General features: G+C 39.4%; 1 protein-coding gene across 1 annotated transcript in view; it reads right to left on the bottom strand.

The window, feature by feature from the left end:
• The window catches only part of DST (dystonin), a 215,528-nt gene that overhangs the window by 108,947 nt on the left and 90,448 nt on the right, over nt 1-16,133 (bottom strand). Inside the window, exons 41-46 of the mRNA XM_070932929.1 lie at nt 15,870-16,036; nt 14,799-14,955; nt 10,998-11,121; nt 5,436-5,504; nt 4,310-4,545; nt 3,792-3,921 (exon numbers count right to left, since the gene is read on the bottom strand). Of these exons, the coding sequence (XP_070789030.1) occupies nt 3,792-3,921; nt 4,310-4,545; nt 5,436-5,504; nt 10,998-11,121; nt 14,799-14,955; nt 15,870-16,036 (883 nt within the window). The remainder of the gene's footprint in view (nt 1-3,791; nt 3,922-4,309; nt 4,546-5,435; nt 5,505-10,997; nt 11,122-14,798; nt 14,956-15,869; nt 16,037-16,133) is intronic.

The raw sequence follows: 16,133 nt of genomic DNA, 5'->3' as shown, positions 1-16,133 counted from the left end.
ATGCTTTTCTCACTAATGGAGACTGGACAGCAAACCTCTTAAGCCGGTAATAATATACTGGCAGAAAACCATACCAGAAGAGGAAAAGGTATATTTTGGAAGAGGGTAAATGGATGCTTACAAGCTGTCTGTAATATGTTAAGTCAATATAATAGGTCATTCAAACTGGTCCAGTATTTTTCAGAAATTTATTCTTAACTATATGACAGGTTAGTCATAAAGTGCCTAGAATAATGACAGTTTTTCAGACCATTATACCTTAGACACAAAATGTCTAAGGCTGTTTTACCAAAAATCTCAAGAGTGGAAGAGCATGGACCTCATCAAATTCTACCTCACTATTTATTTTCAGTTTGATGGAGTAATTTACCAACAAATCATCCACGAGATCACCACACTCAGGACTCATAGCACAGGCTGCAATGCAGAATCTGGGAAATTATAGCACTCCCACACATAGAAGCAAAAGTATGGATGTGGTATGTAGATAACACTTTTTTGACAACTATAGAAGACACATCAAACAACAACATTTCAAAGGAATAAAATTCTCAGGGAAAGAACTAAACAACAATACACTGCCCTTCCTGGATATCCTCAACTACTCCATTAACCAAGTGCTTTACTACCGAAGTAACAAGCTATCCACAGAATAAACTATAGAAGAATATTAATCAGATGACTACAAACATCTGATTAGCAGCAACCCAGAACACCAGAAAATAAAAACAGACCACCTATACAACATATTCCAAAGAATGGATATCCACACAACTTTATCAAAAAGGGCCTGACCACACAACCCATTATATCACAAGCAACATAAGCTATGAAAAGGAGAACACTGTCATACATCAAAAAATTCTCAAAAACAACCACAGACGTATGACATTACCATAGCACACAAGCCAATTAAAGTTCTCCAAAAACTTTTTAAGTAAACTAAAAGACTCAATAGGATAAGAAGAAAAAAACAGGAGTTGTCTACAATATCCAATGTAAGAACTATAACAGTACTATCTACGGCAAACAGGCAGAAGACTAGCTGAGCACATCCATGAAGACACAACTAGCAGTCAGAAGACACAATGAAACCTCCTTAATTTCACAGGACATGGACCAATTTAACCAAAGTGTCAACTAGGAAACTATGAGCATCCTAAAGGTAGAGGTTTCCCCTGTCCAATTGTATCTGACTCTAAGGAGCTGTGCTCATCTGTTTCTTAGCTGAGGAAGCCAGTGTTGTCGGAAGACCCTTTTCATGATTATTTGGCCAGCATGATTATTCACCAAGGCACATGGCACACTGCTATCTTCTCACCGAAGTGTTACCTAATTATCTACTTGCATTTGCATGCTTTCGAACTGCTAGGTTGGCAGGGCCCCATTATGCGGGTCTCGAGTCTCAAACCCAGACTGTCAGCTTTCCAGTTGACAAGCTCAGCATCTTTAACTGCTGAGCCATCGGGCCTCCTCACTACGTAAAGGTAAAGGTTCCCCTCACACATATGTGCTAATCGTTCCCAATTCTAGGGGGCAGGTTCATCTCCATTTCAAAGCCGAAGAGCCAGCGTTGTCCGAAGACGTCTCCGTGATCTTGTGGACGGCATGACTAAAGGCCAAAGGCGCACAGAATGCTGTTACCTTCCCACCAGAGGTGGTTTCTACTGGCATTTTTTTACGTGCTTTCGAACTGTTAGGTTGGCAGAAGCTGCGACAAGTAATGGGAGCTCACTCCATTATGCAGCACTAGGGATTCGAAGCGCTGAACTGCCGACTTTTCAATCGACAAGCTCAGCATCTTAGCCACTGAGCCACCGCATCCTACATGAGTATCCTAGACCAAACCAAATCCAAAAACTTTAGGGAATCCCTGGAAGCTTGGCATCCAGCCACATCAGTCATCAACAGGCACACTGATGTTTATACAGAATTCCAAAGAGACAATAAAAAAGGTAAAAAAGGAAACAAAAAACCCAAAACAGCTCCTAATCAGCAATCAACACCAAGATAAGTAGGGATTAACATCAAATAAACAATCAAGCAGGAAACAATACCCTAATCAAGGAACTACCACCTCAGACAATTATGTAATAAAGAACAGCCTAATCAAGGAGCTACCAAGGAGAAAACAATACTTCCACCAACACTAACAGGGCAAGCTACTATATATAAACAGAGAGCAAACCCCACCCTTTTCTAGCACTGAAAATGTGACATAGATAGGTAATAAAACGTCTGGAAGTAAAAAACCAAGCTCACAGAGCACCAACCATTGAACAGTTCAACCGTGAGCTACAAATAATCTCTACGATTATAATAAATAACAAGTTGTTTTTTCACTTATCAGTATACAGTATACTTTTCACCAAACAGAAGCTAAAATAAACCACCTCGACTTACAACAGTTAGTTTAGTGACTATTCAAAGTTACAACAGCACTGAAAAAAGTAACTTATGACCATTTTTCACACTTATGACCACTGCAGCATTCCCATGATCACGTGATTTACATTCAGATGCTTGACAACTGACTCACATTTATGACGGTTATAGTGTCCCGGGATCACACAATTCCCTTTTGTGACCTTCTGACAAGCAAAATCAATGGGGAAGTCAGATTCACTTTACAACCAGGTTACTAATTTAACAACTGCAGTGATTCACCTAACAAATGTGGCAAGGAAAGTCTTAAAATGGGGGAAAACTCACTTAACAATTTTTTCACTTAGCAACATAAATGTTGGGCTCCTTTGTGGTTGTAAATTGAGGACTACCTGTATCTGTAACCATGTTCCTCCTTTTGTTGGAAAAGGATTGGGACTTGTGTTGTAATGCTTAAGCATCACTCAGATATGTCTTGATGACACAATTGAGTTTTGCTGAAATCTGAGTGAGTCTAGGAAACTTTAATACTTTACACAAAAGAAGAGGGAGCTAATTCTTCATGTGAATTAGCTCTCCATGTCTGTCATGAGGCAGCTTTTCTCCTTTTACTATTATTAACAAAAGATATTTTTAGAAAATAGGGCATAACATATTTTTCCTGAACTTAAAATGAAGCCTAATCGTGTATGTAATCTCTGTCTATTTATATACTGCCGTAATGTAATTGTTCTTTTAGGCTGATCTGCTTATTTGCTTATGCCCTTTCCTTAACTTCTTTCACAATTTTTTATTGTTACATATTTATAGCTTCCTGTCTTGAAGGTTTGTATGGCAATGTTCACCACAATCAATGATGCACAAGTTTAAAAAGCATTTTTTGAAGTTCAACAATTCCAGGAGAGGTGGGAATGGGAGAATTGTTATGCATAACTTTTTTGTCCAAACATGGTCAGATTCTCAATATCTGGCAAAAATGTCTAAGAGGGATGTTTTAGAAAAATAGCCAAATGACACAAAACACGGAAAATGAATTACAGAACAAAAAACAGCATGAAGAAACACAAAAAGTCTGTTTTCCGTACTAACTCTACAGTGCCTTGGTCTTGATTAAGCTGAAATAGCAGCAGAGTGGGCATAGCTGATTAACCTTCTAATATTTTCATCTTGAATAAGTTGGAGAGTTTACACTCAAAAATGTATTGAATTACAGTATATGCTGAACTGCTATAGAAAACTTCAACCTACACAAGAGTAAGTAGTATAACACATACAGCTGTATAAATGACACTGTAGTGCTAAATATAGTAATATACAAGCAGGTAACGAATGCTGAATTTAAATATGTTAGCATATTAACTTTCAGATCTATCCAATGCCTACTACAGGAAGCAAAAAGTTAATACCTATTTTCTCTAACATTTGTTTCCATTTTGGCACCTCAGAAGAATCAGGGTTTTTTTCCAGCAACTCTGTGACTCTGTCCTTCAGCTCTTGCACTTTACTCTCATTCTGCTTCAATTCTGTTTCAAACAGCTACAACAAACAAAATGAACAAAAACACAAGCAAGTGTGTAAAACTTAAAAGTACATAAAATCAAGATTTTGGCTTCAATGGTGACCAGATGGTCTCTTTATCTGTTTACACAAATTTAATAGTATAATCCGGACTATTAAAAGTGAAATTCTGATTGTACTACAGATATAACTTACTTATTGTTAAATATTTTTTGGGATTTGTAAGACTGCTTAATCACCAAGCAGTAACTCCCCTAACGTATTTAGCAGATGTCCACAATGAGTCTGTGCAAAAATGTATGGCAGAATGGTCTTCTATATTATTAACCTGATGTTTCCATAAATCTAAAAATTCACTTTACACATTAATTATTCTCCATAGATAAGTTTTGAAGATGGATGTTACCTTATGCTGATCAACTTTTTCTTTAACAGTTTCACTGTCAAGAACAGTTGTTTCCCATTTGGCTGCAACTGTGTCCATTTTCTGTAACCATTCCATCATTGAACTTGTTTCTTCTTGAATGTTTTGTATATTTAAAAGCATCGATTCCAATTCTGATCTTTTGTCCTTCAGTGTTGCTCCCAAGTCATCGTAACTCTGATTCACAGTTGACATGCTATTTTGAATCGTGGTCAGTTCTGTGAGAAAGGAGGTCCCACATGTGTTCATCTTAAACACTACATTACATAATATTTTGTCTGAAGACATAAGTACAATAAAAAGTTTAAATTCCTACTTATATACACACATAGAGAGATTTTTGCTTGTTCCACTGATAGCTATCTATGGATAAATTAATAAATATTAAAAGAAAATTATTTAGGAAAAAAATATTTTCCAAGCTGCAAACTGTTACTGTATGAAGTTAAAATTATGTAGGTATCTTGTTTTAGGATTCTTGTTTTAAGATTCTGTTTGTCAATTTCATGAGGAACAAAGGTATTTATACTGTTGATTTCTTTATTTGTACCATTTGATATATTTATACCGTTATTACCTTCCTAACATATTTCAGTTTGATTTAGCCAAGGAAGATTATGAGTGGCCAAACTAGATTGGATCATCTTTGTTTCTTCAAACCACCACCCTCAGTTAAAACAAATCCTGCGAAGAAAACTTCATTATCTCATGTCTGACTCCCCATAGTACCTTGCACATTCTTTTGAGTTATTTTGTTTAATCCTAACAGAGGCATTACATATATATACATATACATATACATATACATATACATATACATATACATATACATATATATGCATATGCACATAAAAGCCTACGAAAAAGAAAAAAAGATACATATATATATATATATATGGAATTGGATTTTGTTTTCATCAACCAACATAACTGCTTTTTAATATTCATGGATGAGACAAATTTGGAATTCTGGATCTTGCCCTGATTCTTAAATAATGATAACCACTAGGAAAATTATAGGATTTCAAGAAATCCATTAAGGCCCAAGTTAAGACTATAATAACATTCTAGTATAAATCTACCTGAAATGCAATTAAGTAGTGCTTACCTTTGTTTGTCATGAAACCCTGATTACCAGTAGCTGTTCCATCTCCATTCAATATTGCCCCAGGTACATCTAAAAAAAATGAAAAACCAAGATTCAGAGTTCATAATTACTTAAGTCATTCTATAATTCTTTTTCATCAGATATAAGGACTAGACTAGATTTAACATGGAAACCTAAATGATCACATCCATTTTTTAAAAATTACCTTAATTAAAGGTAATACATATTTGATTGGGAGTACGTTACCAGTAGAACAGAACCCTCCATTTTCCTCTATCCCATTTTTCCCATAAGGAACAATGGTCAGAAACCATGGGTAGAAAAACCCTAATTTCCCTCACTAGTCCTCCTTAGATAGTCTTTAACTTTTACAATAGATCACATCATAACTGATTCCAATGCTATGTGCGGTTTATCTTGCAGCTGTAAAAGTTGTCTTTGGAAGGATGCATGTCATTATTTAAACAAACAATACTCAACCATTGGAAGGTGATCTCTGCTGCTTTAAAAATTTTATTATGAGCAAGGAATTGTCCTACCAAGAGATTCCTTGCACTGATGTAGGATCTTCTGTTTCATCTAAATCAGAGGTGTCAAATTCGCGGCCTGGATGCATTCACACGCTGGCCACGCCCACCCCCGGTTTAGCGAAGGGAAAAAAAGTTGTGATATGTCGCGTGACAACGTATCATCGCGAGTTTGACACCCCTGATCTAAACAGTGTTCCCAAGTCATGCTGTCCTTCATGTGGCTTTCACTAAAGAGATATTTACTAGCAGATGCAGCAGAAGCCAGCCCAGGCAATCATAGTCAGTAGGCTGGTTTCCAGCGGTAGGGAGACAAGTTGTTCTGCTCTCTCACTGTTACTATATTATACAGGGAACTCTTCCATTAACAACAACAAAAAAACCCTGTCCTGTTCTTCACATTTAGAATCTAAAGATTTATAAAAACAGTCCAGTATTCATACAATAGATTTTTATGTCCCTAATGTTTAACTATATATTTTATGTTATTTAAATCTTCTAGGAGTAAGCAATAGATTATTATCCCCACTGTACAAATATCAAAGTGAGACTTATACAATAACTTGCTTAAATTCAGTGCCTGAAAAGGGCTTTGAGCCCCCTATCTATATCTTACTGCTACCAGTAGAACCATACTAATCTAAACAACATCTTAGTTAAGGGGATTATCTTTACACTAACAAAATACAATTATTCATTATAAAACCAGTCCTCCATCGGAAATACAAAGACTCATGTCCAAAACTTGTGCGAGAAATCATCCTGTGCATATTATGCAAAAAGGCAAGGCTTGTTTGCATATAATATCTGCTGCTTGAAAGCGGATAGCAAACACTTCTTCGCTCTTTTGGAATACAGTGGTACAATTCAGCAAATAAATAAAAAGTCAACCCTGCACTTGTTTGTTCTGGGCCATCTGTTCTAATTTCTGAAACAATGAGAAACGCTCTGAATGGCTAGGTTGAAAAATTACGATCATGACTTAACAAGCATAACTCTATAACTGTGCAAAGGGATCCTAAATATTGTTTGAGATCATTTTAGGGCAAACAACATGTGATGTAGGAGGCAACCCAAACTTTAATTTTAGCACAATCATCACTTTATTGTGTGATTAGTAAATTTCTAAATTGCAAAATGGGTTTCAGAAATGCTGACTCAGCCCACGCTGAGCTGGGCCAAAGCCAACTTGATGATGCATTAAAATATCAATTATTTATGACAGAAATAAGCACTCTTATTAGTATCTATTGCTTTTCTTTATAAGTAAGATTGCAAAAAGATGATTATTTAATGGAACAGAATTAATTGGAGCCTTGGAAAAGGCCAGGTTATTCACTTCTCACTAACAGCTAGGAAGTGAGCATTAGTCTAATGACAGCTGGAACATAAGGAGACAAAATAAGTCAATTAAGTAAGCGAGATATTCTCATAATACAGTAAGACCTTCCTATATTTCACCCTGTGGCAGAATTCTCACTAACGTATCAGCCACGAAGGTTCCACTTTTCAAAGTACCGGTAAATCTAATACAGAAGTGAGCAGCCTTCTCAGCAGATTTTTGCTATTAAAATAGCATTTCTTTAACTATTAATATGAATCAGCAGATCCATGTGGTCTCTATTCTAACCTTGTTTGAATGGCATCTTTAAAACTGGTTTTCTCCATCAGGCCTTGGACTAAGATCGATGGTGGGCTGCTTGTGGGAATGTTTTATGTTAAAGCCATGAGTTTATTTTACTCTTGCTAGAAGTTCCTCTCTCTTTTGTGTTTTGTATTATTCCAAACTGTTTAGTGCTCAGAGTCATTATGGAGTCAGGACATCTTACAAATTTTATAGCCTGATAACTAGACTGCTACAGTTACCAATGGTGAATAATACTAGATTTCTAGTTTTTTTTTTCTTTCCTTTCCTTTACAAAAGGCTGCCTTAGGAATTGACTATATAATTTTAAAATGCTGTAATTTAGAGAGATTAGATTCAGCTCTTTTCCTTCTCCTCAAGAAAGATTTTCACAGTACCCAGTACACTCAAATGCACAGTTTTTCAGCTTAAACTCTCCTCTGATAATACTTAAAGCCAGTAATATCATGGAACAAAATGTACAGACTGTGGAATGCTTTGGGTTGAGTTCCCCAAGAGTGCTTCAGAGTAAGAAAAGGCTCATATTAGGACCTTGACTATAACTCTTTAAAACAAGGTTGTCAAAACTCCTGGTCCATAGGCCGGATGTGTCACACGCTGGCCACACCCATGCCCGGTTTAGCAAAGGGGGGGAAGTCCCAATATATCACGTGACACCGCTGTAATGACATGAGTTTGACACTCCTGCTTTAAAGCATCTGTGCCTTTTTTTTTTTTTTATCCTTTGGCAGTTGCAGAGGACAGACAGTCATGTCTGAAGTGCTGACTAACATTAATGGGGATGCAAATTGCCACATTATATCCTTGAATCATTCTCACATTCTGGACTGTGTATTATAGGAAGGTGAGACATTTAATTAATTTACAGTTTGTAACATGCTACAATATGGATATTTTGATTAGCATACAACCAAGTAAACAAATCAAAACAGCGTTTAGATTGATACAGCAACCTCAAGATGGATGGTACTAAACAATCAGCTGGATTTTAGATCCCAGGAGAATGGAATTATTTTAACTCCCTTATTGAATGTCAAGAAGGAGGACAGAACTGCAAGAAACTCTGAAGGCATCAAATTGTGAAACACGGGGCCCAAAATAGAAAAAGCCTACCACTTAATCAATGTTCCTTAACCCAACCAGGAGACAAAACTCAGCAGGCTTTCTCAAAATATTACCGGGCAGATTTAGTCCAGTAACCCGAAGATTGTACCTAATGTGCATTCACCTCTGGATAAAATCCCATAAGATCTTGAAACACAATGCCCAGTTGTTACAACGCAGAATGAAAAGGAATGATGGGCCTGTCCCAAGATACGTTGTACCCTGAAGCAAAGTAGCCCCATTCATGAACAATGAAAAATTTTCCCTTACTCAGTCAAGATGTGCGGTACTCAAGCTCCATCAATACATTCTGGCAGTGAGGCAGAAAAATCTTACCCTTACAGAATAGTACATCAAGTAATTAAGATATACTACATTCAATATCAGCAAAATCAGATACCTAAAGTAGCAGCCTATCTACCTAATGCTAGCACCAATCCAGTGTATTTTAAGCTATCATAGCTGTTCTGATCACTACACAGTGGATGCATTAGCCCAACCATGTGGGATTGTCACTTCTGTGAACTGCATCCTAGTCTCTTTTGAGCACTCAGGCCTAAAGACCCTGTGAGAGCATCACATGATGGAGCAGGCCTGTTGTTGTTGAGTTGGTGGGTAAACTGTGTCATAATCTCCAGTAACAAGAAGAAAATGTTTTCCACAATAATTATGAATGAAGAGATTGTGAAGATAAACCTCGGAGTAGGCTTTTTGCCTTTAAACAACATCCTTCTATCCTATTTCAACAATTATGGACAAGCACCTACAACAAGCCAAGTTTGCTGAGCTGTGGCATCACAAAATTGTTTGGAGGCTTACTTATTTGCATGCGATCTTACAACACAAATTACGAAAGGGCAAACTTTTCATTGAAATATCGCAATACAATATTCAACAATTTGCCTACCCTGCTTCCTTCCATGAATAGCACGCTTCTGATCTGGTGTTTATTTCTCCACAGGAGTTAAATGAAATTTGGAACAAAACAAACTGCACAAAAGCAGCAAAACAAAATAATTCAAAGGGGCGTAATAGGACAGAATGGCCCCAATGGAATCAGAAAATGGACGTTTTGCTATTCAAGTAGGAATATAAGAGTTGACAGGAACAGTATCTCATCTTGCTTGAAACCATACAGTGGTAAGCAAGCAATTGGAATGATACCCGTGGGTGTCTAAGAGTAGCAATAGATAGGAAGCTGATGGGAGGTCATAATCTGCCATTCCTTCAAATTGTCTACTGACAATTTGCTTCAGTCAGCACCATGTTATGCCCCAATAAATGGTAACAGTGAAAGAACTAGATTTTGTTTGGGGAGGAAATTGTACAATATTCTGAATGTGACCCAAGGGGGAAAAAGTTCTATTAGGTAGTATGAATGGATAGAAAGAAATAAAACAAGAGAGTAAGTTTATTGACCCATCTGGATACCCAACAACTGAGAATATTATTTCTGATGAGTATCTGTTTAGGAAAAAAAAGTCCCTTTGCTTTAAATACATGCTTTAAACATGCCTATTCACACACACCTTTGGAGAAGGAATATGCTGAAAAGCATGATCAATATGATTGTTTCTGGTAAAAGATACATGTGCAATGATCAGTTCTTGACATGGAATAAGCCATTATTTGGTAGGGCTATGAAAAAAAATATGACACGGATGGAAAGATATAGGAGAAACAAGAGTAAAAGTAAAATGACTGGCAAAAAAGAAAGTAGGAATCCTGAGTGAAAAAGTGTCAGAAAACAGAATCCTCCCAAGAGATGGAATGCAAAATGAACCTAAGGAAAGACAATATGGAAGCTATTTTTGAACAAAGTGGTCAGAATTATAGTATGAAGTACGTACTGTGGTAAGCAGGCAAAACCACTTCATCGATTGAGAACCTGAATGATTTGCACCAAATATTAGGCTACATGATGCAATAAAGAATATGGACATGAAAATGAATCAGTGGTATATTAAATCATTTTCTTAATCCATTCTGTGCACTAGCCTTATTAAATATTAAGTAAGAATTAGACATCATTTTCAGGATTACCAAAATGACTGTTCCCCCCCCACCCCAATAAATATAGCGATGATTTGGGGAGTATTTCTTAGAATTATATGGTTTATTAATAATTTTATTCCAGTTGTACATCATGACTGTTCAATGTTTTTTTTCAATAAATCTAGCAATGATTTGGGGAGTATTTTTTAAAACAATGTATTTTATTAATCATTTTATACATCATTTCAAATGTATCAAACATTCAGAATTATACTTATCCAGCCAACATACCTGACTTTACTCCCCATGACTTTGCAGTGGAAGTCACAGCAACAATTAGGTTACACAAAGCATTTCCTCTACTATTCATTTTCTTAAGATCAGGTGCCTTTGCATTCCATTCATCTTCCAAATCCTAAGGAATGAACGAACTATTATTTTCAATAGTAACTACAATTATCATTCGGAGAGAACATATTTACACTCTAAAGTAGGGGTGTCAAACTCGATTTTATTGAGGGCCACATCAGGGTTGTGTTTGTCCTCAGCGGCTGGGGTGGGTGTGGCCAGTGAGTGTGGCCAGCTTGACATCACTCATGTTGGGGGCGTCTGTGGTGGCCCGAGCACTTTGCCTGCAAAATGGACTCCCAAGCTCTGTTTTCAGCTGTGACAGCCTCCTGCTGCCTTCTGCCAGTGAAAATGGAGCTCCGTTTTTGCTGGCAGAGGGCGGCAGGAGGCTGTCGCAGTCTAAAATGGAGCCAGGGAGGGCTGTGCATGGCCCTCCTGAGCTCCATTTTCGCTGGCAGAGGTACCGTGGGTCAGTCCTTTGCTGTTTTTAGGGCAGACCCACAGGCCAGATCTAAGGAACTTAAGGGCCAAATCCGGCCCACGAGGCAGGGGTGAAATCCAGCAGGTTCTGACAGGTTCTGGAGAACCAGTAGTGAAAATTTTGAGTAGCTTGGAGAACCGGCAAATGCCACCTCTTGCTTGCCCCAGATTGGAGTGGGAATGGATATTTTGCAATATCCTTCCCACAGGAGTGGGGAGGGAATGGGGATTTTGCAGTATCCTTCCCCTGGAGTGGGATGGGAATGGAAATGTTGCAGTATCCTTCCCTGCAGTATCCCTGCCACGCCCACCAAGCCACACCATACCATGCACACAGAACCGGTAGTAAAAAACTTTTAATTGCATCACTGCCCCGAGCCTTGAGTTTGACACTCCTGCTCTAAAGGAGTTAATATGACTAGATATGCTTTTCTCATATCTTGTTTTATCCATTATGATTCCAGTCATGTCATGCCTCATGTATAATCTATACTAAAGAATTAACCTTACAAATATCAGAACTCAAACTTTCTTCGAAATTCTGCAGTGTTTATTTACTACAGGAAGTTTATTAGCTACAGTGGAAGCTAGTGACCAAAGGAGAAACTGGCAGGGACATATAAGTAGTCCTTGACTTACAACAGAGGATTTTGTGCAATTCCTGCACGATAAAGTCGCTCGGATTCGGGATGGCTTGGACTCCGACTGGATGAGTCCACGGGAGGAGACGAGGGCAGGTCTTGAGAATGTTACCTGGGAGGAGTTTGATCCTGTGACTCCCGAGGATGTGGACAGGGTTCTGGGTAAGATTAGTGCCGCCACGTGTTTATTGGACCCGTGTCCCTCCTGGTTGGTGCTGGCCTCCCGGGAGGTTACACGAGGCTGGCTCCAGGGGATTATAAGTGCTTCTCTGAGTGAGGGTGCCTTTCCTGCCGCCTTGAAAGAGGCGGTAGTGAGGCCCCTCCTCAAGAAGCCTTCCCTGGACCCGGCTGAATTAGCCAACTATCGTCCAGTCTCCAACCTTCGTTTTGTGGCGAAGGTTGTTGAGAGCGTGGTGGCACGACAACTTCCCCGGCACCTGGATGAAGCTATCTATCTAGACCCGTACCAGTCGGGCTTCAGGCAGGGGTACAGCACTGAAACGGCATTGGTCGCGTTGGTGGATGATCTCTGGAGGGCTCGGGACAGGGGTTGCTCCTCTGTCCTAGTCCTATTAGACCTCTCGGCGGCTTTTGATACCATCGACCATGGTATCATGCTGCAGCGGTTGAGGGGGTTAGGAATAGGGGGCACCGTTTTGCGGTGGTTCTCCTCCTTCCTCTCCGACCGCTCGCAGTTTGTGTTGGCAGGGGGACAGAGGTCGACCTCGAGGCATCTCGCATGGGGAGTGCCGCAAGGGTCGGTCCTCTCGCCTCTCCTGTTCAACATTTATGTGAAGCCGCTGGGTGAGATCATCCGTGGTTTCGGGGTGAAGTGTCATCTGTACGCTGACGATACTCAGCTGTACATCTCCACCCCAGACCACCCCAACGATGCCCTTGATGTGATGTCCCGCTGCCTGGAGGCCGTGCGGGCCTGGATGGGGAGGAACAGGCTCAGACTCAACCCCTCCAAGACCGAGTGGCTGTGGCTTCCGGCGCCCCGATATAGTCAGCAGGTGCCATCGCTGACTATTGGGGGTGAATCTTTGCCCCCCACAGAGAGGGCTCGCAATCTGGGTGTCCTCCTGGACGCACGGCTGTCTTTAGAAGAGCACATAACGGCCGTGGCCAGGGGGGCCTTTTATCAGGTTCGCCTGATTCGCCAGTTGCAGCCCTTTCTGGATCGGGACGCCTTGCGCATGGTCACTCATGCCCTTGTCACCTCCCGGTTGGACTATTGTAATGCTCTCTACATGGGGCTCCCCTTGAAGAGCACTCAGAGGCTCCAACTGGTCCAGAATGCGGCCGCGCGGGTGGTTATGGGTGCAACCCGTTGCGCCCACGTGACACCCCTCCTGCGCGAGCTGCACTGGCTCCCAGTGGTCTTCCGGGTGCGATTCAAGGTGTTGGTTACCACCTTTAAAGCGCTCCATGGCATAGGACCCGGGTACCTTCGAGACCGACTTCTGCCACCAATAGCCTCCCACCGACCAGTCCGCTCCCACAGAGAGGGTCTCCTCCGGGTGCCATCAGCCAAGTTATGTCGGCTGGCGACACCCAGGGGGAGGGCCTTCTCTGTGGGAGCTCCAGCCCTGTGGAATGAACTGCCCCCCGAAATACGAAAGATTTCCGACCTCCGGGTGTTTCGCTGCGCTCTGAAGACCCTGTTGTTCCGCCAGGCAGGGCTATTAACATAACGTTTTAAATTGGGGTATTTTAAATTTCTGGGATTTTAATTGGAGCCTAATTATTTAATGATTTTAAATTTTAAATTGTTGTCGTGTTTTTTGTGTTTTTAAATAGGCTGTACACCGCCCTGAGTCCTTCGGGAGAAGGGCGGTATAGAAATAAAATTATTATTATTATTATTATTATTATTATTATTATTATTATTATTATTATTATTATTATTATTATTATTATTATTATTATTTAGTGACCGTTCAGTTACAATGGCACTGAAAAAAGTGACATGACCACTTTTCACACTTATGACCCTTGCAGCATCCCCATGCTCATGTGATTTACATTTGGATGCTCACAGGTATGATGGCTGCAGTCTCCAGGGATCATGTGATCCCATTTTGTGACCTTCTGACAAGCAAAGTCAATGAGGAAACCAGATTCACTTAACAACCGTGTTACTAATTTAACAGCTGCAGTGATTCACTCAACAAATGTGGCAAGAAAGGCCAAAACTCACTTAACAAATTTCTCACTTAGCAACATAAATGTTGGGCTCAGTTGTGGTCATAAGTCTAAGACTACCTGTACACTGCACCTTGTCCTACTTGTCTCTTGAAGCATAGCAAGATTTGTTTTAACCAAAACTCAGAACAGTTGGAAGATCATGTTTATTTTGGGTTTGAAATCACACTTATTTTCCATTTTATTTATGCTTCCATTATACAAATAAACTTTTCTACATAATGAGTGGCTCTCTCCTTTATTAATGCATAGCAAAATCCTTGCACATGCTACACAGGTTTAATCCATTCTGGCCTGCATTAAATGAGCGATGATAGTGTTTGCAGCCCCTTCAGCTTAGAGACCATTGTTTAATTAATGGACATAAAAATCCTTGTCTGGAAGTACTGCCTGTAAAGACAAACACATTTCATACCTTGGTGCTTTGCAAATGTTTCTTTAAGCTATCAGTATTTAAAGAGGGCTGTATAGGGGGAATTCTTTCTGTCGTTTCGTCTATCCATTTCTTCAGAGACTCAACATAGCCCCTGAATGCATCAATTTGTTGTTGGCAAGAGGACACATCCTTCTCTCTATAAAATTAAAAACAGAATGAATGAATTGGGGAAGTTACGGCCTCCCTAACCTCGAAATCAAATATGTAGTATTTTTCTAAGTTAAACCGGTTGTAAAAGCTGTATTCAGAGTGCCGATATATATTGAAATAATTTGATAAAGTTAGCAAACAACTGGGACAAAAAACTCATTGAGAAAGCATACTGCGTCTGTTTACACAGAGACTGGCAAAAGGTTCTACAGATAGCCAGATCTTAAGCTTTAAAAATTATTACCATCAGCTTGAATTACACATGGAAGAAAACTGGCAACTAGTGTAACTGTCACACCAGAGATGTAACACTGGCATATCACATCATTGCATCAGTAACTATTGAAATGTTGCATTCTCGACCATTTGCAGCTTCTACATAATATTCACAGGCATCCCCCCCTCCCCAAGTGCATTGCAGTAATCCAAACAGGATGAGATCCAGGCATGATCCAACGATGACCATAGAGGATTGAACCTCTATGGTCATCGTTGCTTGAACCTCCTTTTAACTTTCAAAAGCTATCACCAATCAGGAAAGGCAGAAAACCAAAGTATAGAGGACAGAAGTGAAATTATAAAGAATTATGTCCACTTAAGACCAACACGCTCAAACTCTTACTAGAAACTAAGTTCCCTGTCCAGCTAGCATCCAATTTAGAGCAATCCAATGTTACTGCAATACAAAAGTACCAGTCTGTATTAAATATAATTCTATCTCTCATTTATAAAACATGTCATTAGTTGTATTCTAAATTATTGACAAAAAGGCTCTCGAATAAAGTCACGATAATTATAGATCTATTAATCATTAATCCCCAGTAACCTTTTGACAGCCTTGCTATTGTCACGTCATCATTATCTTCCATCTCCATTCTAAAATTCAGCGACTATACTCACTTTTCTTCTATCATCTCTTCCATTTCCCTGAATTTCTTTGACAAGACATTTACTTTTTCTAACACTAATGACTTGTCTCCTGGTAGAGCATGAGGAGAAAGTTCTTCAATGAGGTGTTGCAAAACTTCAAGATCTTTCTTCTGCTCCATCAATTCTGTGTTGGTTTCCTATAAAATGAAGAAAGAAAGTAACTGCTTTATACCTGACTGGATAACCCGAAGATTCAACATTTAGTCCTTGAATTTAACAATTTCCGTTATCATT

The sequence above is a fragment of the Pituophis catenifer genome, unplaced genomic scaffold, assembly GCF_029215685.1.
Source record: "Pituophis catenifer annectens isolate HBS135680 unplaced genomic scaffold, rPitCat1.0.hap2 SCAF_1, whole genome shotgun sequence".
NCBI lineage: Eukaryota > Metazoa > Chordata > Lepidosauria > Squamata > Colubridae > Pituophis > Pituophis catenifer.
The sequence above is the reverse complement of the archived record's forward strand: the minus strand, read 5'-3'. Positions and strand labels throughout refer to the sequence as shown.